We start from the raw sequence: 20,847 nt of genomic DNA, 5'->3' as shown, positions 1-20,847 counted from the left end.
CTCAGAATTTTAGATTGTTCACATCAGTTACAGACATAAATGTACATTTTCTCTTCAGCTCTCTTGCTCCGGAATCTTTGATGCAATTTAGCCCAATGATATGTTTCTTGTGCCTTGAATAGGAATTACTCATGGTGCTGAGATTTGTACTCATTGTAATTGTCTTTTAATTTCATTGTAATTTTAGAAGTTTTAGAATGCCTTTGACACAGTAAATCCTGACTTTGCTCACAATTGAAAAATAAGTGACTGGATAATATGTTTTGACATGGGCTAAACTTGGTGCCTATTTCCCTGCTCGCCCAAAGAAAAGTGGGAATACAAGATGTGTTGAAAGCCTGTGACTTTGAGCTCCTTTGAGATACTTAGATAATTTTGACAATTCTTACCCTGAAATAAGGGTAAGAATGTCTGTGTTTGCTCAAAATATAATAAATGATTGAAGTCAATGAAGGAAGATTAGCAGAATAATATGACAAGCTTTTGCTACAGTGGTTAGAATTTCAAAGACAAAAAATTAAAAGGGCTTGGTCTTTGTACTTGAAACAAGTTGTTTCCTCTGTAGTTTGAATTAATTTGTCCTCTCCAAGCCGTTATCATAAATTATGGCCTTAAACCTTCCATAAATGCATTTTAAATTGGTGTGCTTTAGTGAATGATTGGTTATTTTCCAAGCAGCTGTACCTGTGCTACTCATGCATTAAGGATGTGGAATAAATTGACAGAACATTTTGAAAAGTTACTAAAATAAAAACAACTGCTTTAAAAAAAACTCAAAAAACTAACCCAAACATTTTCCTTTCCTTGTTTCAGAATGGCTTAGTCTTCATCTCTCCTGGGGCTAAAGATGATGAGCTCATCAAAACTCCATAACAAGTGTGGAGAATAGCCAAGAGGAAGAAAGGTTAGATTATTTCTTATGTAGGGTAAATATTAAGCCCAAGTAATTATCACCAGCCATCAGCTGTAAAATAGCACTTAGACTATTTTTTAGGGATTTAATTGGCTTAATGTCTGCAAAAACTGACATGTCTTGCTAAAAGATGACACACATTTTACTCCAGCAGTGTGGAAACTAGATATTTGAAGTTCCTTTCAGCCTGTCTTACATTCTGACATTTCAAAAATTACATATTAAAAATGTATTCAATATTAATGTTTATCTTCTGATGTTTAGCTCAGCATCAAAGCACAATGGGAATGCTTATGTGATGTTTAGCAATCTGAAGTCAAACATATGCCACATCTTATCAGAATCTTGCAATGGGCTCTGACAGAACAGTTGTCTTCAAAAACTTGAGTTTCAAAGCTGGGGCAAGGGGGGTGGGATTGCCTTGGGGTATGGTGTGGTAAACCCAGATTTTAGTGGTTAAGTCAAAAAGGAATAAAGAATCTGCTTCAGAAGTGCACCTTGAGCTATTACTGTGACTCCTGTCCACGCTCAGTGCGGCTTCTCCTCCCCTCCCTGCCGGGGGCTGGTGCCCCGTCCAAGGCATGCACAGCCTGTGCCTCCTGAGAGGAGCTCTGCCTTCTCAGACATCTCCATTCCCTTCCCTACTAAGCTCCTATTTGGTGACCTCGTGTTTGTTCATTCTCCAGCAAAAGCTCTGCAGACAGAAGTGATTTGTCCAAGGTCAGCAAGTGAGATCATGGGACAGGCAGGAATGGGCTCCAGCCATGCTAATGGGGCATCGTTTGTTCCAGAGCTGTGGTTGTGCTCCCAGACCAGGGCCACAACCCACAAAAGGGCACAGCAGGTTGCCAGTGTAACAAAAATCCCATTACCTATGACATTCACCTTCCTTTTTTGAAAGACATGAGATTATCTTTCTGTAAGATGGATACTGGAAAAACTCTGGAAATCTCTAAATTAGGTTACGCTTTTTTCTCTTTTTCCTAACAGTCCCAACATGTGAAACAATTTTCTCTTCATTTTACTCTGTGATGTAATCTGCCTTCTTTTTAATCATCTTTAAGTGAAAGCCTTAAAAAAAAAACCTAAAAAATATATTTTGTTTAAAATATGCAGGCCATTGAGAGATACAACAGTAAAAAACCCAGAATTTTCTGGTTACCATCAAAACTGAAAATCTTTTAATGTGCTGATGTTCAGTACATATTCATTCAGCATTATGCTCAAAGCCGAGATGCAGTTTTACTCCTTTCTGGCCACTACTGAAATAAATTATTTCTATAAGAGGATATTTCTTCTGAGTATGGAAATGTGTTTAGTCCTTTGAGTAGCAGTTTGTACAAATGAGTAGGGGTACTAAATTATTATGTTTCCCTTTTCACATCTGCTTTGTTTTAATCTTTGGAAATGTTTGTCCTTTTAAGCCATTTTACACAGGCCTATGAAGAGCTTAATTTAAATAAAGCTTAATAAAAGTCAGGCCAAAACTAGGAAGCTGCCCTAATAGAATCCTAAAGAATCAACTCCTAATTGACTAATGGCTATATTTTTCTCTTGATTTCATTACTTTATATTAACCCTCCATAGGAAAGAAGAATTGCCAGAGAACAGAAATCTGAACAAGATCTGGACAAGCATTCAAAAATCAGAAGCTTGTCCAAATTATTCAGACCTCAGAAGTAGGAAGAACTGAGCAGAATAGGGATGAGAGCTTATTTTCTCTCAAGTTTTCTCATTTCACAATTGCCTAACTCAAAAAAAGAATGGGAGATTTTGCTGCATATTGACACTTTTAGTCGCAATTTAACTATAGCAATGATATTTCTCTTTCCAGCCCTGCCCTGATAAGTGTATATTAACCTCAAATTTGTTTATTGAATCAGCACCTGAGAAGTGTTGTCTGCTATCCCTCAACACCCTTGTTCTGGATTCTTTCTTGCTGTTTGGGTTTGTTACAGCAACAAACAGGTAGTGCTGTGGACATCTGATTAACTGAAATTGCATTTGTTTCACATATTTTTCTTTAATAATACTTATATTGGTTAATGAGTAAAATGGAGGAATCTTTTAAAAATTAGTATGCATTGATGTAAAATTCAAGTTTAGAATGTGTGAATTGTGTAGTTTGGTTAAAGTATGAATTGACATTCACCATCTGCCATCCTAACTCTTATGTGAAACAGAAGAGATTTGGTAGATCCATACTTCTAGACAAGATTAAGCTATGTTTTTCTGCTTATCAAGCACATTGCAATTTCCTTTTAATAAAAATATTTGAGCAGGGTACAGAGCAGACAACAAACTGCATCTACCAAAGGAAATATGGTAAGTAGTTACTTGTACTTCTTCTCTTGGGCAAGGTCCGTGAATTTAAGGACTTTCTCTTAATAAACAGAATTAACAGTCTGGAAATGGAACAGAGAAAAATTATATCTTTCCTTTTCACTTACCTTTGCCAGTTGTTCATGAATTTCTAATAAGCTTGGTCTGCTGAGCTTATTTCCACTGATGCTGCCAGTGTTTCTGTAATAATCAATTTTGGGAACTGGGTCCATTGTGTTATGGCCAAAAGTTTGTAGATAATACATTTTACTGTGAGTGTCATAGGGATGTAAACTAGCTTCTGTTTTCTCCCCATTTTGCCGGAAATTGTCATATAATTCTCTTTTTCCTGGTCTATAACTGATTCTTAGTCTGTTATGTGTTTCATCAGTGAAAGATGTTTCTTCATAATGTGGTGGGTCAGAGCCTACATCCTCTTGGGTTGTTTCATTGTTGTCATGGTCTTCATTAATAATGTTAACTTGAAACCGATTTGCATTTGGATCCAAGAATACATTTGGTGCATTGTTCATTGACATCTTCAGGGATGCTACAGACTTGGGTCACTGATCTGTGTACTCTTCTGTGGCTGCAGCCACACAGGTGCAGACACAGCCAAGGGTTTAGTGCTGTTGCATATCGACCTTTGCTTCTCAAGTAATGAAGGGCTGAGAATTTTCTCTTGAATTTCTAAGCAGTCTTCCTGATGTTGGCTGCTGGCTTACTGCTATAAAAGATATAAATAAACTATTTTCTATTATCTTGCATGGTTAGATAAGTGTTCCACCACAAGCTCTCCCCTCTCTCCTGCCTCGCCAATTATCCATGGGACTGTCATCCTATGACTTGAGTAAAAACATAGTTGAAGAAAAGACAAGAGCTTGTGGAGATGTTCCATCTGTGATTGATGCACTTGACACCCTAACCAAACCAGGAGTATTTGGGTACAAGCTCCAGAGGAGGACAAGGCCTGAGCTGTTAAATGGGCCAAGGACTCCTCTAGTTTCAATCTGTTTTATGAAAACCCACAGAAGATCAGGGTGACATGGTGAGCATCCATGTACACAAGCTTGGAGCATGATCATGCAATTAACACATGGATAGCATGGGGCTCACTCCTCTGTAGCCTGCTCCCGCAATCCCTTCCAGGAGAGTTGCTCCCTGTACAGTACAGATGTTAAATCTGTTTGAAGTACAGGATTGGTATTTGTCCTCATTGAATGTCATGAGATTCCTGCTGGCCTGTCTAGGTCCCCCTGAGTGACAGCCCATAGAGAAGTGAACACTCAGCTGTATAATCTGCTTCTCACCTCCTCTTTCCCACACAGATCTCCTCAAAGAAAACACACAAGCAAACAAAAACGCCAAGAGAAGAGGGGTATGTATATTTAAGGCCTTTAGTAGGTTAAGTACCTTTGCAGCAATTTAAAGTGTGGCTTAGAAAGCCCTGAAGCTCTTGAAATGATGGCAATCATTTGTCTTGAAGCATATTTCTAAGGAGATTAGGAAATGTGGTTGTATAGACTTGTATAATTCAGTAGTAGCCCAGCTTGTTCAAAGGCACTAAACCAGAGCATGCTTAGACATTGAAACTCTGCAAGCATTTGTAAAAGCATAAAGTTTTAGAAACAAAATATTTCTTATAAACCAATATATGAAAATCTAGAAAAATATGCTCATTACAGACATGTTTTAAAAGTTCCATATTTTTGCAAGAGGTTGGACTAGATGAACCCCTAGGATTTTTTCAGTTTAAATGTCTCAATGATTTGGCCCTTTGACACTGAAAGATAAAACACGGCATCAATATTTATAGTTCAACAATGTAAATTTTCTCTAAAATCACATATCCAAATTATAATTTGAAGAACTGGTAATCAGATATCTTCCATCTTCAGTAGGAGTTACAGCTGAAGTATATTTTCTTATTTCTTCCATCAGCTATAGGTAATATTCTGCTGTCACTTCTCTGCTAAGACACCTCTTTGTCACTGCATATTTATGTTAGTTTTCCTGCTTAATGTTGTATAAGACTCATAGCAACATATTACATTTATTTAGTTTATTTTACCTCTACTGGCTATTATTATTATTACACATTTATGATCATAGTATTTTGCTTCCTTCAGCCTTTGAAAGTTACAAAGAAGTGTTTCATCTTCAGGCCTGAAGAAGCAAAGGCAAATCTTCTATCATTAAGGTCAGTGAAGCTATGTTTGTTTCCATCTCCATGAGTGAATGAAATCCTGATTCTTTGATGACAATTAAATGTTTGCTGCCAAGTAAAATGATTCTGTCATTTCATAGTCCTATTTCCATATTAGTGTTTTGCTAGGAAAAGTAAAATCTCTTACCTTTCTGCTGTTCTTGAAAATAATACTTAGGTTTTCACAATGTATTTCCAGAGAACTCTGAACTGTTATCTGCCATTAACTTTGTGTTTAGTTTTCCAGCATTATGCATATATAATCAAGTCTACCTTATTCAGGGTAATTTAACTTACCACTCAATCCTGTGTTTTTGGAAGGACAATCTGCCTCTTTTATTCTTGTATATAGTGTGACCCTCTCTTTGAGGCATTACAGACTTTGCCTCATTGGCCAGATTTTTCTCTTGTTTAATATACTGAGTAGACCATCCAATCCCTCTCTTTCAAAACATTTCTAGATGGTGATTTAGAAAGGCATTCTAGCTTGTTAACTTTTAACCAGCAAATGTACCTATCCATTACAATTACTGGGTTTATGGCATTGTGAAATTTCTAAGGGGGCCTGAAAATGCTTTTGTTATCTCTATTTCCCTCCCTGCTATGCCTGATTCTGCACAGATCATACTCTCTCTATCTCTCAGTTCTGCATATATAGTCATGGAGATAACAAGAGTTCAGGACAGGATCTGCTCAGTGCATTTTATGCAGAAAATTCAGTGAAGTCAGTGGGATCATTCTTTGGGGGGGGTCTTCTTGTCCTACATGCAGTTTTAAACCATTTACTTCTGCCCCTATTTAAAGTTTTACTCTGTATATTTAATAAGCCTTTGAAAACTTATTTTCTCTGTATTGTTGCTGGGAAGGCTGACTTCCTAGTCTTTTTGTGGTGAAGAAAAGAGCAGGCAGGAAATGATGAAGCTTTGTAATTAGAAGGGAATTAGATAATTTGCTTCCAGCAATAGATTAGGTCAAAACCAAAAATAATGAGACAATATTGGGGTTCTTTGGATATGTTTGCAGTGTTTGCTGTGCAGTTTAGAGATAAGTATATTTAACCCAGATAACTTAAGTACCTGCAGCACTCTAACCTGACAGCCCAGAGCTCAGCTGTGCTGATTAGATGTACATAAAAAAAAATGGCCGTGTCAGGTCTCTGCAGTGGATGATCCTATCCAGCAATAACAGGTCACATGAATCATCGTACTGATATCTACCTTGAATTTTATGGCTAAATTAACTAGGATAAATGTAATATACTGAATCACTGAGGGTCTGGAATTTTTTCTTATGTCTAATCTGAAGCAGTTGAAAGCCTTTACATTCACAAAATTTTTTATGTTTTATAATTTAAATGGACCAGTGTAGATTAATATTGGCTGTTGATTTCTTGTATTTTTCAGACAGGAGATTAATGTCTTTCTCTGTACAATAGAGTATTTTACTTAAGGTCTGCTGTTCCACTGTCTGCCTTTGCCTAGTATATAGGGCAAAAGGAATAACATGTATTTTTCAGAATACAGGAAAAAGAAAACAACTGCTGTAACTGATCTCCTTGTCTTAGCTCCTCACTGCAAACAGATCTGTTTAGCAAAAGTGACAGTGCCTAAAATTCTAATGCCAGTCTCTTAAAAACGGAATTGAATTTCTGTCAAGTACTGTCACACTTGCTAAACAGCTGTGTGTATGAGGGTGACCTTGAATATCCAGACTTGAATCTCTGCTTTCGCTCTTCCACTTCTGCTTTGATGGGTTCTCCCATGATCAGTTCATCAGTGACAGTTCAGATCATACACTGCACAACTGCAGGAGCACAAGCAGAAGAATCAGCTGTGGAGAGTGATGGAGTGTACAGAGCTCTGGACCCCATCCCTCCTTGAGGACTGGGTAAAATTGGGTAACCAGCATGTTTGTGTCTGCTGTGGCCTTGCCAGACTGGTGTAATTATTGCTGGGAGCTGTTAAGCAGACAGCTTAAGTTCCACTTTAAAGTGAATCATCTTCTGTAACCAAGTGGAATAAAAACATAAACACACACCTCCTGCAGGCACCTCCTCTAAGCCACAACCATTTGTTGTCCTCCACTTTTGCATCCTCAGTGTACAAGTACATACATACACTGAGTTTCATAAAATTGAGCTGGATGAGGAGGGCAGGGGGCTACCACTTAAACATTCACCATTCATGAGCCTGTCTTTTTTCTTCAGCCTGTCATGAGACACAGTAGACATGAGATCCTCCTCTGAAGAGCTAGATATCATTGATCCTTAAAATACTGGCCATGGTACCTTTCTAGTGATATTTTGTGTATTTGTTTGCTTTTAGCCATTTCTTATCTACCATTCTTCTGTTCATCAAATAAAAGCAACATGAAGTACCTTTTGGGTTTGCAACAAATATTTATTTAACAAAATGGATGCCACCAACATATCTCCAAAATGCAGGTATGTATAACAAATGTAACAACAGTTGGTTTCCAAAATGAAATCAACATCAAATTTAAGGCAGGATATTCTGTGAGTTTTCATGCAAGAGCATATTCAAATGTTCCTTTATCCAACCCCTCAACTTCATCTTCCCACGTGGAAGAAGGCATACTGCTGTAGGGGTCTAGCAAGATTTTGAAGCATCTGATAATTAGAAGTCCCAAGAAAACACACAAAATCCCCACAAAGGCAAAGCCAGTTTTTTGTTCTAAAGTCAGAGGGAAGGCAGACATTTCGTTGACACTCATACTGGCTGAAGTGTTGCTGCAGTAATTACTGCTCATCATTGGGCATCACATCCTGGTGGCTCTGAGGGATTTTCACCTCTATTGCTTCTTTGCCTGCATGGAAATGTCAAATCAGTGTGGTTAGCTCTAAATGGGGTGCATATATCTGAGCTGTAACATATGAGCATTTGAAAATGAAAACCAGCTTGGATTTTAGAAGTGTCCTGTTGTTTTTTCATGTTTAAATTAATGTGATAAAATGGCAACTATTAGCCTCTACACACCATGCACTTACTGGCCTCTGTTTTGAGACAGCTAACTCACAATTTTCTGGCTTTCTGTCTCCTCAAACCAGGAATTTCAGTTGTTGCAAACAGCATTTTGTCAGACTGGGCACAAGTCTATAGATCATGATTTGGTAATACTCTCTAAGGTCTCAATATGCAGAAACCCAGTATGTTTCCTGAAGTAGCTTTACATCTCTGTGCTTAAGCTACTTAAACTTGCATTGACCTCAAAGGCAATTTCAGCTAAATAATGTGGATTTTACTCATTTGATTTAGCTCAGAGTCTACCTAAATAGATCCAACTTGTAAAATAAAAGATTGTGTGTGCAATTTTACTGAAGTCTTGGGCTCCAGTTTCAGAAAAAAATGCTGGGTGTATTTTGAGCTTTGTAAGAAAGTGAGCAGACAGAGAAAAACTCTTCACCTTTCTCTGTACTCATCCACTCTTGTGTATGAGCAAAGATTGGTGGAAAAAGAGATAACAGAATTAAATCCCTTTCCCATAAATCTTGCTCTCATTTCTTTCTTCTCCTTGGTCTTCACCATACATACCCTGCCATTTTCACAGGCACAGTAAACAGGAGATCTGCCCGTGCTCCTCGAGTTGCTCAGGGACTGACCCTGATGTGTGTCCTAGGGAAGCAGGATGCTCAAGCAGCTCCACCCTACTGCTGCCACCAGGAGAGCTCTGCATGTTTCCAGGAAGGAGAAACTTCTTGTATTTGGCTTTCTAAGGAGATCTTACCTATAGATTTTAGATGGGGGTGGGGATCATTTGCTTTATGTTAGGTTTTCCATCAAATATTTGAATCACATCTTTCTTTTGTATCTATAGACAGTGGGAGAATTGGAAGGTTGTGACATCAAAAGTGCCAAAGGACAAAGACGTTTTTATTGTAAGGTTAGAACTTGAGGTTTTCTGGCTCTTGCTAACACCTATTTAATGAATGTGCCTCAGGGGAAACTCTTTTTGTTAACAATTCAACCTCTTTTTCCCCAGGGAATTGCTAGTATCCATTTATTTCTTGGCAGAGTAATTAGGCCACTCAGAGCTCTGTGCTGCCATGGCTACACTGCTTCAGGTACCTGCACTGCTCAGCCAGGTTAAAGGGAGTTCCAGTATCTCTACTCTGTACTGCAGCCATGGCTGAGAGGAACCATACTCTGAGTAAGCCTACAAGTAAAAATAACAGAAAAAGTAAAAATAACTTTTCGTATTCCCAAGCAGACAGAAATTGACAGAACTTTTCTCTTGTTTGGTGTCTCCTTTCTCATTTCAAAAGTTGTGGCATTTTTGACTATTATCCTAAAGAACAAAAATTTTAGAACAAGGAGCAAAAGGGCAAAACACAATGTCTTTTTTTTTTCAATAAAGCTCAATACAGTAGATATTATATAATGTTTCCTGTTAGTCTTTGCACATTAACCAGAGCATAGTAACCTATGTTCTGTTTATTCTATAGACCTGTGTATGAGATCCTTCCTTGTTTTGAATTATATTCTGCTCTTTGGGTCATGCTGTTTAATTCCTGCTAAGCTGGAAGAAAGATCCAGATGCAGCCTATAGGAATTAGAAATAATGTCAACAACAAGCAATATTTATTTTCTGAAAAATACATCATAGGTAAAGCCCACCTGCTATATGGATTTTCATTGGGCATACTTCCACTTTTTCTATTAAGTTTGACCTTCTGCAGGAAAAAAAAAATTACAGAAAGTTAAATATCACAAATTTCTGTTAGAAGTCAGTTGATTTGAGTAAAAGCCAGTCAAGGAAAAAAAAGTACTTTCCAAAAGTCCTGGGATACTGGGTTATAAAAATTAAAAGCAAGGCTTATACAGGAAAATGATACATAGTCACTACCTGGAAAAGCCAGACCCAAAAATCCCAGTTGCTCTCTTGAAAGACATTGAGAAGAATGTTAGGGGTAGGCTGGCCATGGAGAACCCTGAATTTGAGCTGAGTCCAGACAAATAGGTTTGTGTTTGACATAACATTTCTTCACCACAGAGTAATTTCCTAAGAATATGACTTCCAGTCTTAGTAATTTTGCAGCTTACACACTGGAATTAGATGAGATTTGTTTGTACATTATGTGCTTGTCAGGCGACATTATGGGACAAATCTCTGTGCAAAGCTTGATTTATGCTGAAATGTAGAGAAATTGATATCTTAGTCTTATTTAACAAAAGTTTGCCTGAAAAAGCTGCAGGAGAAAACTGTATTTTGCCTGGGGTGGGGGGGGATTGGTTCTGGGAAACTCTAATGTGCAGCTTTGTGTTCTTCTGTTCATTGTCCTGAATTTCAGAAGCTGTAATTGAAGCCTTAAAGTTCACAGGAAATTTTGTTCTAATTATGTATCCCCAAACCCATGGTATCTTGAGTACCTTTTATTGCTTTCACATTTTAGTGCTGCACACAGGTTGGATGTCCTCTCCCAGTTAGTCAGATACCTTTTCATTTGCTGCAGTGTATCTGTCAAAGTCCTGAGTCAGAAGACTCTGAATGCTAACTAACCTGGCCTGGATCCCAAAATCCTCAAAGATAGCCTTTAGGACTGCATCATGGGGACAGGCATTGTATCATTTATAATCTGCAGAGCCATTTTGTGAAGGCTAGCCCCAGACAGAGCTCAATCTTTTTTTTACAGGTCAGGATTCTTCTCCTCCTTTGACTCGTTACCCATATAAACACTGGCAAAAAGAAAGGCTCCTTAACATCCTGCTATGAAATAAAAGAAGGCCACTGGAAGTCCTCCTGAGGCCAGAAGAAACAATCAGAATCCTCAAGAAAATAGGAATGAGGAAAATAGCTTAATTCTGAGCTAAGAAAAATGGAGGTATGAGCTGGGGGTGCTGGCTGCACCTATGGGGGGACGAAAGGGAACACCACGGGCACTAGGTATTGTGAGGCAGCTGGAAGGAAAATTCTTTTTCTCTAGCAGAATCACCAGCCCAACTCTGCCAGTGTTTGGTGTGGATTGAAGATCCCAGCCTCAGCTATTTGGTGGTTTGGGGTGACAGGGTGTCATATTTTTTTTTGATCTAGCCTTTACTCTCAGGTTTACAGACAGATTTAAGAAGATCAACAAAGTAAGCAGGATAATCTTCCTGGGGTTCTGGGTTTCAGTCCTTCTCTCACAGAACCCCCTACGGGATTTTTTTCTAGTGGCTCAGTACTCAGGAAACTAGTATCTTTACACGATCTCAAGCTGGGAGCATTCATCCTCTTGGCATGACTAAGCCTCAGGTGCATAAAACCTCACTTCCTAAATGACAGTTTGTAACAAAATTAACCACATTAGTGGCCATCTGTTCTCTTCTTGGATGTCTACAGCCTAGCTGCTGGTTCATGGATGTGGTTATTCTGAAAGTACTTTGAATAGCTTCAGTCCTGAGCTTGTGCTTGAGTAACAGCAAACCTAACTTGGAAAGGGACATATAAACAGGCATTCTCTGGTAGCATTGGTAGCACCTCATTTGCCATTACCTATCTGTTCAGGAAAACAAAACTGTATTCCAGAAATACTATTACAGAAACTGGTAATAGGTGGCAAGATGGAAAGATTAACAATGGAGAAGTCCTAGAAAGTAGACTAGAAATAGAAATCAGCATGAATATGGAATTCTCTGAAGACTCTGAGCTACCTGAGTTAGTAACACAGGGCCAGAAATGCTGCAAAAGGAGCACTGTGACCACACAGCCGACTTGTCATACTCCTGTGCACAATGCGTGCCTGTTTTCTCTAAATTGCTGGGGAGAACAGTGTATCTTTAGGGTATGGGTTCTAAGACATTTAGGGAGGTGAGGGTAAGAATGCCAGGACATGGATGCTCAGCAAATGAAGTCATGGCTTACTGCTCTGCAAAGAGAGCCCTACACTCTTTTATGCAGCATGGTAACTTGGTGCAAGCAACACATTTCCACATAAACAGCATTCCCCTGCAATGAAGCAGCAGCGGAGCTGTGACCCTTCCAGCCTTCCAACAGGGAATTGCAATTTAAGATTTTTATCTGTAGCAAATATATATGAGCCTGGAGTCTTCACTGGACAAGAGCTTCTGTGTTGTGAATTCGTATACGTGGTCTAGATTTGGATAATATAGGGATGCAGGAAAAGAAAACGTTTACTAGCATCATCCTTAACTTGGCAATGTGGAAAAGTGTTGCCTGCTTCCCAGGGTATGGAGGCTGAGAGAAACCGAGCACCTGCAAAGCAATTGTTGCTGTAGGATGGCGCGCCCAGCTTTCGCGTTCACCGGCCCCGCTACCCCGGGGAAGGCAGATTTAGGGCTTACCCTGCCCTGCTCCCTCCGCCGCCCCGGCTGCCTCCCTCCGTCCCTCCCTGCCCCGCCGGGCCGGGCCGGGCGGCGCCGCAAGGTCAGCCCCGCGCTCCGCCCGCCGGCCCCGCCGCGCCGCCCGCGCTACGAACCCTTGTCCTGCGCGCCCGCGCTGCCCATGGCGGCGGAGCGCGGAGCTCCGCGCCTCCGGCTCCCGCTGTCCAAAGCCCAGCCCGGAGTCCCGGCGGCTCGGGCTACGGCGTGCTCCCGGGCGGCGGGGGCAGCTCGCTCGGGCTCCCCTCGCCGCCCGGCGATGCGACCCCGCCGGGAGATGCTCAAACCGCCCTAATTAAAAAATTAAACACGGCCGCTGCTGCTACCGCCTCCTCCTCCACCTCTTCGCCCGCCCCTTTCCATCGCTATTCAGCCGCGCTCTTCTCCAGCCCCGCTTTTCGCGGATTAAACCCAGGAGCGTGGAAACTTCCTGCAAAACACTACGTGCGGTGCATCGGTAAGGGCCGGGCCGGGGCCGCTGCGGAGCGGGGCGGGAGCAGCCCTCCCTCCTCCGCTCCGCTACCGCCGCCCAGGCCGGGCACCGGGGCCTTGAAGGCCGGGTGGTCCCTGCAGTGATGGAGGACGGGGCTGCGGTACCCGCAGGAGGGGCTGCATCCCTCCCGGGCCCCGCTACCGCCGAGAGGCGCGACCCCGCCGGCGCCGAGCAGGACCTGTGGAGCCGCGCTCGGGGCGGCGGGGCCGCTGCTCGCCCTGGAACAGCGGGCAGGCTTTCACACGCTCGTCTGTCTGAGTGGGGCGTGCTGAGCCGAAAGCCTCTTAGGCTGAGCCCGCAGTGTGGCCTCGGGTCCTCCCAGCAGCTCTAATAGTAATAACGATTAAAGGACAGACCTCGCTTTATATGCTTTCATTAGCTGCGTTTAGCTGATGCTGGTTGTATATTAGTGAGGTTTCTATTTGCCACAACAGCAGGTGTTTAAGTTGGATTAGGAAAGAAGATTCATTTTCCCAAAGCTGGATCTGTATACATTGCATTAATAAATCACTGATCTGTTTCAAATGATAGTGATTCCATATTTGTAAATCATCTGGGTGAATACACCCCTGCAGGGATGCACGTGGGTCAGTGGAACAAGACTGTATCACACTGTCATGCATCACAAGACTTATGAGACTGCTGTAGACCTACTAATAGATTTAGTTCTCATGTTTCTTGCTACATGCAATAATAACACTATGATAGGTTAACCCTTCTTGAAACGATCTGGGGAAAAAAAGGGTTTTGCCTTGCCTGCCATTTTAATGCCCAATTCCTCTGCTGTGACTGCAGTGAACTTCCAAGCACTGAGTCAAAATGCAGCTTTCTCCTGCTGTTAAAACTAATGGTTAAACTGATGGTTAACTGTGTACTTGCTAATGGTTATTGGTTTGATTTTCTAATGCTGCATGATTAGTCGTGATAAACGTCTGTAAATCAAGCTAATTTTTGAAGTGCCTCTCATATTTAAAGATCCATGAAGACTTTATAAATAGATAGTTTAAAATAGTATAAGATTGTGTTTTCAGAATATGTATATAGAACCCCTACTGTTCCTAAGGAGCTCTAGATTTCTTTTTTAGCTCTGTCCCTGATTTACTTGGGGGCCCCATGAAGGTCTCTCACTAGACAGAAAGCTGTAGGTTGAAATTTTGGGACGTCTCAGAATTTCAGAGTGCTTCATCAACCTAGCATAATTGTTAAGGGAGAGTGACAGAAATCCAGGGATTCCTAATAATTGCTGAGCATTGCTATACTTGGAGAACCTTATGGGAAATATGACTTGGGGAGTAGCCAGGACCACTCTGACTGCTGTGGCTGGGAGTGAGGGACAGCATTGACAATAGAAACACATTCTGAGGGGGTGTGTCTTGCCTCTTCTGCCAGATTTTAGACATGGATGCTGGGCCTTTCACTGCCATTTTCCTGGGAAGGGTTTACTTGTGGGATATTACTCCTTATAGATACATTACCCTTTTGTCTCATTATCCTTAGAGGATTGAACTTAAAAGATTTATTTTAATACTGAAATAATTGTCCTTCTTGTACTCTGGCATGGTAGAAGTTGCTGAAATTGTGTGTTTATTTCTAGGAATCTGACACTCATGTTCTATTCTGAAGACTTCTGACTTTATGTATTGAAGATCCACTTTTCTGGAATTGAAACTGGAAAAGAAACTGACAGCCAGCAATAGGCAATGAGTCTCCTTCTTCATCTACCAGTTGTCAGTAGACAAGTAGCACTGTCTTTCTGTTCAAGATGGTATATTTTAAAATGGAAAAGGGATGGAATAACAATATTTTTCTGCATTTTGTTTCTTTTTCACTTGAAATTCACAAATTTTTCTTTTGCATGGGAAAAGTGATTTTTTGGTAAGGTAATGAGGAGCAGTGTATGTGACTCATCCTGGATATATGGACCAAGGGACCATTTGCTACTCTTTGCTTTCAATTTCTTTATCAGGATCCATCTTTTGTGTTCAACTAACAGTTACTGTCACTTTCATCTGACTTCAATCATATTTGCTGTTGATTTGATCCTTATTTAGGGAGTGCTGTTTTTCCTCAAAGGAGAGCCCTTGATCACAAATAGATTTTATAATCATCTGGTAATTTGTTATGTTGAGTTGGCAAATTCAACTGGCCTAATTTAAGGTTGGGCAAGACACTTAAAGCCACGTGGGTGCCAGGTGAATGAAAGGCAATGTAGAAGTCTTAGAACTATTAGCTGGTCAATACTTTTAATGTTTAAAGATCACTTGAGTGGTGTAGGTGTCAAGAAAATGTAACTGTTTTGAGGGATAGCTAACTCCCTTGTAACTTGCTTTTCAGCTTAGCTTTAAACAGCTCTTTGCATGTTCATTGGCAAACAAACTCTCTCTTTAGTTGCTAGAAATTTTAAATGGGCTGAAGTGGCAGAGTCAGTGAAAAATATTGTGCACAGAAGAAACAGATCAAGTTGAAACTCCCCTCCTAAGCAAATTTAAGCAAGTTTTTTGAGAATATGCATAATCAGAAAGCAATAGTATATAGGGAAGATAAAAGCAGTAATAGAGGTGCACAGCAAAAGCGGGTGGATTATATATTAATTGATGTATTGACCACAGTTGCAACTTGGAATTATTTTATGCAATTTAATTCAAGGTATTTATCATTTTTAAAAGAATAAACATTTCTATTCTACCATGGTTTTTTTACATAGTCTTAAAAGATCTGAATCTCTACTTGTGCTTGTTCAAAGGCTGTGCTTTTAGTAGACACTGACTTTACCAGCAGCACAGAATCTACAGCCCTGTGGGTCTGTAGGGCACTGCTGTGGTGACTTTAGGAATGAGGCAGAAAAACAAGACCTGCAAAGCAGTCTCCCCATGTTAAATGTCTGACTAGTCCCACTCTTCAATTAGGAAAAGCATAGGGATTCAGAGACTGAAGAAGGTTGAAAATCACACCCTTTAAGTTCAATCAGTGTCAGTGTTGGGGAGGTGGAAGAGTGCATGACTACAGTGAAAACCAACAGTGCCACCTTGTGTGGGTGGGACGGGAGAGTTGGTCCATGAGGAGGCAACTGGTGCATCTCCAGTGGATCTCCTGTGCATCTCCAGCTCTTCCAGCCTGGCATTGTGTGAGCCCTCAGCCAGCTAGGGAAGGATGAGCTCCCTTTAGGAGGGAGGTGTTTGCTGCCTCACTTGAAAGGCAGAGGTGGTGGGTACCTTAGGGGCACTCAGCCTGACAATGGAAGAAGGACCAACAAAAAAGCAGGTTGCTCAGTATTTTCCTTCGTAATTCAGCAGCTAGAGTAATGTCTGGGGGAAGAGGGATAATGTGAATTGTTTCCATCTAGGAACAGTAAAAATGCTGCCAAAAGTCTGGTTTTATGCAGCCTTTTAGGGGTAAAAAATAGGTGATTACGATTGAGATTTAAGCTGTGGTCAAGGGTTGCACAACAATAAAAACAGATTTTATGAGACTTAGGGAGATGTAAGCCTGCCATGGGGGACAAAAAAGTAGGTCCCTGCAGATCAAGTAGAGCAGGTCTCCTGTGTGACTGATACCATGTTTCTCAGCCCAGAAAGATAATGCTTAAATGCAAAGAGAGCCTTTATTTGCTTTACTATAGGTCCACTATAAGTATGCAGAAGTATGCAGAATAGGGTTAATTTAATTATTTTTAGCACAAAGTAAAGCAGTGCAGGTTGGATGCAGCCTTAGGCAGTGCAGACTGGTCTGAAAATACTTGTCTCTGTGTGGAAAGGAATCTTTAAATAAGGTATGAAAGTAAAAAATATTTACAAAGCAAATATATTGCTAAAGGAACTCTTCTCCAGCTGTACTTGGGCCTTCCTGGAGAAGGGACAGGGTCTAAAAAATGCTAAGCATATTTAGGTACCATGGCAAACAAAAGAAGAAGAATTATATGTGACATATCCACCATGCAGGCATCATACAGATGAGAACCAAAACCAGTCATTTACAAAAGAAATGTCAAATGGATTTAAAAGCTATGAGGCTCAAAGTTCCCAGCCATACAAACTGACTTTCAGGAACACAGATTTTTTTTTTCACAAGTTCCACCTGATAAAAGTATTAATGAACTGCTTTTGATCATGGCTTCACCAGAAACAACATTTAAAAAAATATTGAGACAAAAGATGAATGAAAGTGGTCCCTTCTAAAAGGATGATGATACATATTTGTTCATTAGCATATTGGGAGCTGTGCCTTGTTTGTCACTGAGGACTTGATACTTGAATTTAGAGTTACTGTTTTGAAAAGAATGCTGATACTTCAAATACACATAATTATTTTACCTCAGTAACTACTTGTACAAGACACTTTCAGTAGTAGTTCCTTTACAGTTGCTTATATTTACATATATATGCAAGAACATTAATTATATTCCATTATCCTCAACTCTGTGTGCAAATTAGTGCTGTCAACTCTGTGCTTGCCAAGACTGTACAGCTATTATGCCATACGCTTTACCTATAACTGTGAAACACTATTTATGTTAGAGAATAACAAGAGGAATTTGTTAGGACAGCAGATCAAAAACACTTGTAATAGTGTTGTACTAAATGAAAGACCCCCCCTTTTAATAGGAACATTCCTCAAAAATCTTGTCTGTCTCCTGTAAGAACGTGAACAGAGGCAGAAGAGATGTTGGAAGCCCGTATATCAAAAGATAATTTTAAAATATTCTCAGGAGGGCCCAGTAGTGTGTAACAAAGACTTTCTCAGCACAGGAAATGGCATGGAAAGACAGTGGTTTCCTTTTGTTCACTTAACTATGGTAAGTAGATTTAAGAAAAAAAAAAAAAAAGCAATCATTTTATACTCAAGAGTCTTCCTAGGGAAAACCTTAACCATTTTTCAACACAGTTTTGTAGACCAAAGATATTGTACTTTTTAATTCCAGTTCACCCCTGTCAGGTCCCTAACAGCTCTTTGTGGCATTACTCTTCCATTTTTATTATTGTTCTTTGAAGACAGAAATACTGAGTGATTGTGTATGAGACTTATAGAATAGGAGGCAAGACTCCCATAAAAATCCTGACACAGGCCACTGATCTGAACAGAATGCTCTAAATTGGAGTTGTGTGAGGAAGACAAGGCAAAGCTACCATAACTCCTCCAGGCTTTTAGCCAGACTGTGCCCCAGTGCAGCCTTAATACAAAACACCTCTTCATCTTTGGATCTGTATGGATTGTGCAGTTCTGAGTATTTATTGCAAAACCCATCCTTTCACAGCGGAGTTTACTGGTACAAAACTCTGTGCACTGGGCTAATGGTGGGTGGATCTTGGCTGGCCATCAGGTGCCCACCAATTTGCTCTGGCACTCTTCAGCAGAATGGGGTGGGAGAAAACAAGATGGAAAAAACTCATGGATCAACATAAAGGCAGTTGAATAAAGCAAAGACTGCATATGGAAGCCAAGGAAAACAGATTTACACTCTATTTCCCATCAGTAGGTAATGTCTAGCCATTTCCTGGGAAGCAGTGCACATAGCAGTTGCTCTGCAAGAAAAATTTCATAACAAATGCCCTCTCTCCTCACCCTTTCCTCTCCTTTTTCTTGGCTTTTGTTGCTGTGCAGATGTCATATGATGTGGAATATCCCTTTGGGTAGTTTGGGCCAGCTGTCCTGGCTATGTCCTGTCCCAAGATCTTGCCCACCCTCAGCCTACTGGTGAGAGGGGAATGTTGGAGATACACCTGTGATGCTGTCCCAGCAAGCACCAACAAGTTACCAACTCCTTTCCAGTACAGAGCACAGCACTGAGGGCTGCTCTGGGGAAAACTGACTTCACTTCAGCCAGCCCCATAGGCCCAAAAGGCACACAAAAGTGGGGAGGCAGCAATTGGACAGCCAGTAGATTTCCCAGAACAAGTAGGCAAACTGTGTGTAAGAAAGTCAGCAAATCCTGTTATATGCACAGGCCTATCAGCACAGGAATTCAGTGTCAGCTGCTTGGTGCCATAATACTGCTTTGGGGAGTATAGGATTCCAACACTTGAGATGCTCTGTGCAAAGCACAATCAAACAGAGGGTCTGGTAACCTGAACATGGGAATCACACCCTTTCATCCTGAAGAAGTGAGAGCTGTAAAATGCAATGACAGCAATATCAATTAAACATTAACTATTCCACCAGTGATTATTTTCACAAACACCAAGATATTTATCTAATTATGGTTAATGTGTGAACAGAATTACATCTCTTATCAGACCTCTGGACATGCCTTTCTACCTTCATCTGGAATGAAGGTTACTGGAGTATTTTGCAGTAGTTTTGAGTGCTTTCTCCAAAATCTCACATTACCAACACCTGCTACGACAATCATGAGGACAGACAAAAATGAGTCCCAGTAGTAAACTCATAAGGAGTTTACTTCCAAAAGCCACATTAGTACAGGTCTGTGGGTTAGCAACCAGAAGCCACCAATCTAAATTCATTGCAGAGGACTGAACGGCTTTCTTTATATAATAGATAGTTATATAATATTTAGTTACCCCTTTAGAAAGGCTTTTATACTTGTCGTTAGCAAAATGATTCAACTTGGTCCACATGATAAATGCTTTTTTCTTCTTTTAAAAATATTGCTTATTAGAGAGTGTCCAAAGGAGGCAACAAAGATGGTGGAATGTCTGGAGGAGTAACTGAGGTCACTTGGCCAGCCTGGAGGAGACAGAGGGGACACCTCATTGGGATCTTCAACATTGTCACAAGGGGAAGCAGAAGCACAGCTACGGATCTGTTCTCTCTGGTGACCAGTGACAGGACTGGAGGAAACAACGCAATGCTGAGTCGGGAGAGGTTTAGGTTAGATCAGGAGGTTTTTCACCCAGAGGGTGGTTAAGCACTGAAACACCCTCCCTGGGGAAATGGTCACAGCACCAAGCCTGAGAAAGTTCCAGAAGTGTTTGGACAATGTTCTTGGGAACACAGTGTGACTCTTGGGGCGTCCTGTGCAGGGCCAGGAGTTGGACTGGATGATCCTGGTGAGTCCCTTCCCACTCAGCATATTCTGTGATTCTATATTTGGTATGAGCTGTCGCAACACAGATAAGGGTTGATTCTGTGTCCAAATCCTTCAGAATCTGGGAGTCTTCATGATTAATATGTGGATCTTATTAATATAGAGGGGTACTGAAGTGTTTGAAAAAAGACCATACAAGATATTTTAAATCAGAAATGGGGTGGCCAGCAGGACTATAGAATAGTGATCTTCCCCAACTACTCACACTAGTGAGGTTGCACAATGAATCCTGTGTTCAGTTTTGGGCCCTTCACAGCAAGAAGGACATTGAGGTGCAGAAGTGTGTCCAGAGAAGGGCAGCTGATCAAGGGTCTGGAGCATAAGTCTTGTAAGGAGCATTTGAGGGAGTGTTCAGCCTGGAGAAAAGGAGTCTCAGGAGGGACATTATCACTCTCGACTGCCTGAATGGAGGATGTAGCCAGGTGGGAGTTGGTCACTTCTTCCATGGAACAAGTGATAGGGTGATAGGAAATGGCCTTAACTTGCACCAAAGGAAGTTTAGGTTGGATATTAGGAAAAATTCCTTCACGGAACGGG

The 20,847-nt window shown here is 40.8% G+C and overlaps 2 protein-coding genes and 2 long non-coding RNA genes across 9 annotated transcripts in view; 2 read left to right on the top strand and 2 right to left on the bottom strand.

The window, feature by feature from the left end:
* SLC12A1 (solute carrier family 12 member 1) overlaps positions 1 to 5,830 on the bottom strand; it is a 44,891-nt gene extending 39,061 nt beyond the window's left edge. For 2 of the 4 annotated variants that reach the window (XM_085588283.1, XM_085588285.1), the window contains exons 1-2: positions 5,590 to 5,751; positions 3,364 to 3,962 (exon numbers count right to left, since the gene is read on the bottom strand). In XM_085588283.1, the coding sequence (XP_085444409.1) occupies positions 3,364 to 3,774 (411 nt within the window). In that variant the 5' untranslated portion in view covers positions 3,775 to 3,962; positions 5,590 to 5,751. Of the gene's footprint in view, positions 1 to 3,363; positions 3,963 to 5,589 lie in introns of all 4 variants that reach the window. The other 2 variants (XM_085588284.1, XM_077785901.2) reach the window with 2 other exon arrangements.
* On the top strand, positions 803 to 7,888 carry LOC146766527 (uncharacterized). The gene is made up of 4 exons (XR_014957525.1): positions 803 to 904; positions 4,564 to 4,613; positions 5,365 to 5,435; positions 7,766 to 7,888. It is a non-coding gene; the product is annotated as an uncharacterized LOC146766527 (long non-coding RNA).
* On the bottom strand, positions 7,820 to 13,013 carry CTXN2 (cortexin 2). Of its 3 annotated transcripts, XM_021537488.4 has the most exons (3): positions 12,874 to 13,013; positions 10,076 to 10,131; positions 7,820 to 8,267 (listed from the first exon to the last, which is right to left on the bottom strand). In XM_021537488.4, exon 3 carries the CDS (start codon positions 8,211 to 8,213, stop codon positions 7,965 to 7,967), a length of 249 nt encoding a protein of 82 aa, XP_021393163.1. In that variant the 5' UTR covers positions 8,214 to 8,267; positions 10,076 to 10,131; positions 12,874 to 13,013; the 3' UTR covers positions 7,820 to 7,964. The 3 variants fall into 3 exon arrangements, with proteins under 3 accessions (XP_021393163.1, XP_021393164.1, XP_077642026.1); XM_021537489.4 differs by lacking the exon at positions 10,076 to 10,131 and having other exon boundaries at positions 12,874 to 13,012; XM_077785900.2 differs by lacking the exons at positions 10,076 to 10,131; positions 12,874 to 13,013 and adding an exon at positions 9,527 to 9,628.
* LOC110474240 (uncharacterized) lies at positions 12,989 to 15,953 on the top strand. The gene is made up of 2 exons (XR_002466044.4): positions 12,989 to 13,232; positions 14,863 to 15,953. It is a non-coding gene; the product is annotated as an uncharacterized LOC110474240 (long non-coding RNA).
* Positions 15,954 to 20,847: the final 4,894 nt, after the last annotated feature.

This window comes from Lonchura striata, chromosome 10, assembly GCF_050655825.1.
Source record: "Lonchura striata isolate lonStrDom1 chromosome 10, ASM5065582v1, whole genome shotgun sequence".
NCBI classification, from domain to species: Eukaryota; Metazoa; Chordata; class Aves; order Passeriformes; family Estrildidae; genus Lonchura; species Lonchura striata.
Note: the sequence above shows the minus strand (reverse complement) of the source record. Positions and strands in the feature narration are given on the sequence as shown.

What these genes read in the sequence shown, in the direction of transcription:
- CTXN2 (XM_021537488.4), bottom strand. Translation starts at nt 8,213, where the DNA reads ATGATGAGCAGTAATTACTGCAGCAACACTTCAGCCAGTATGAGTGTC.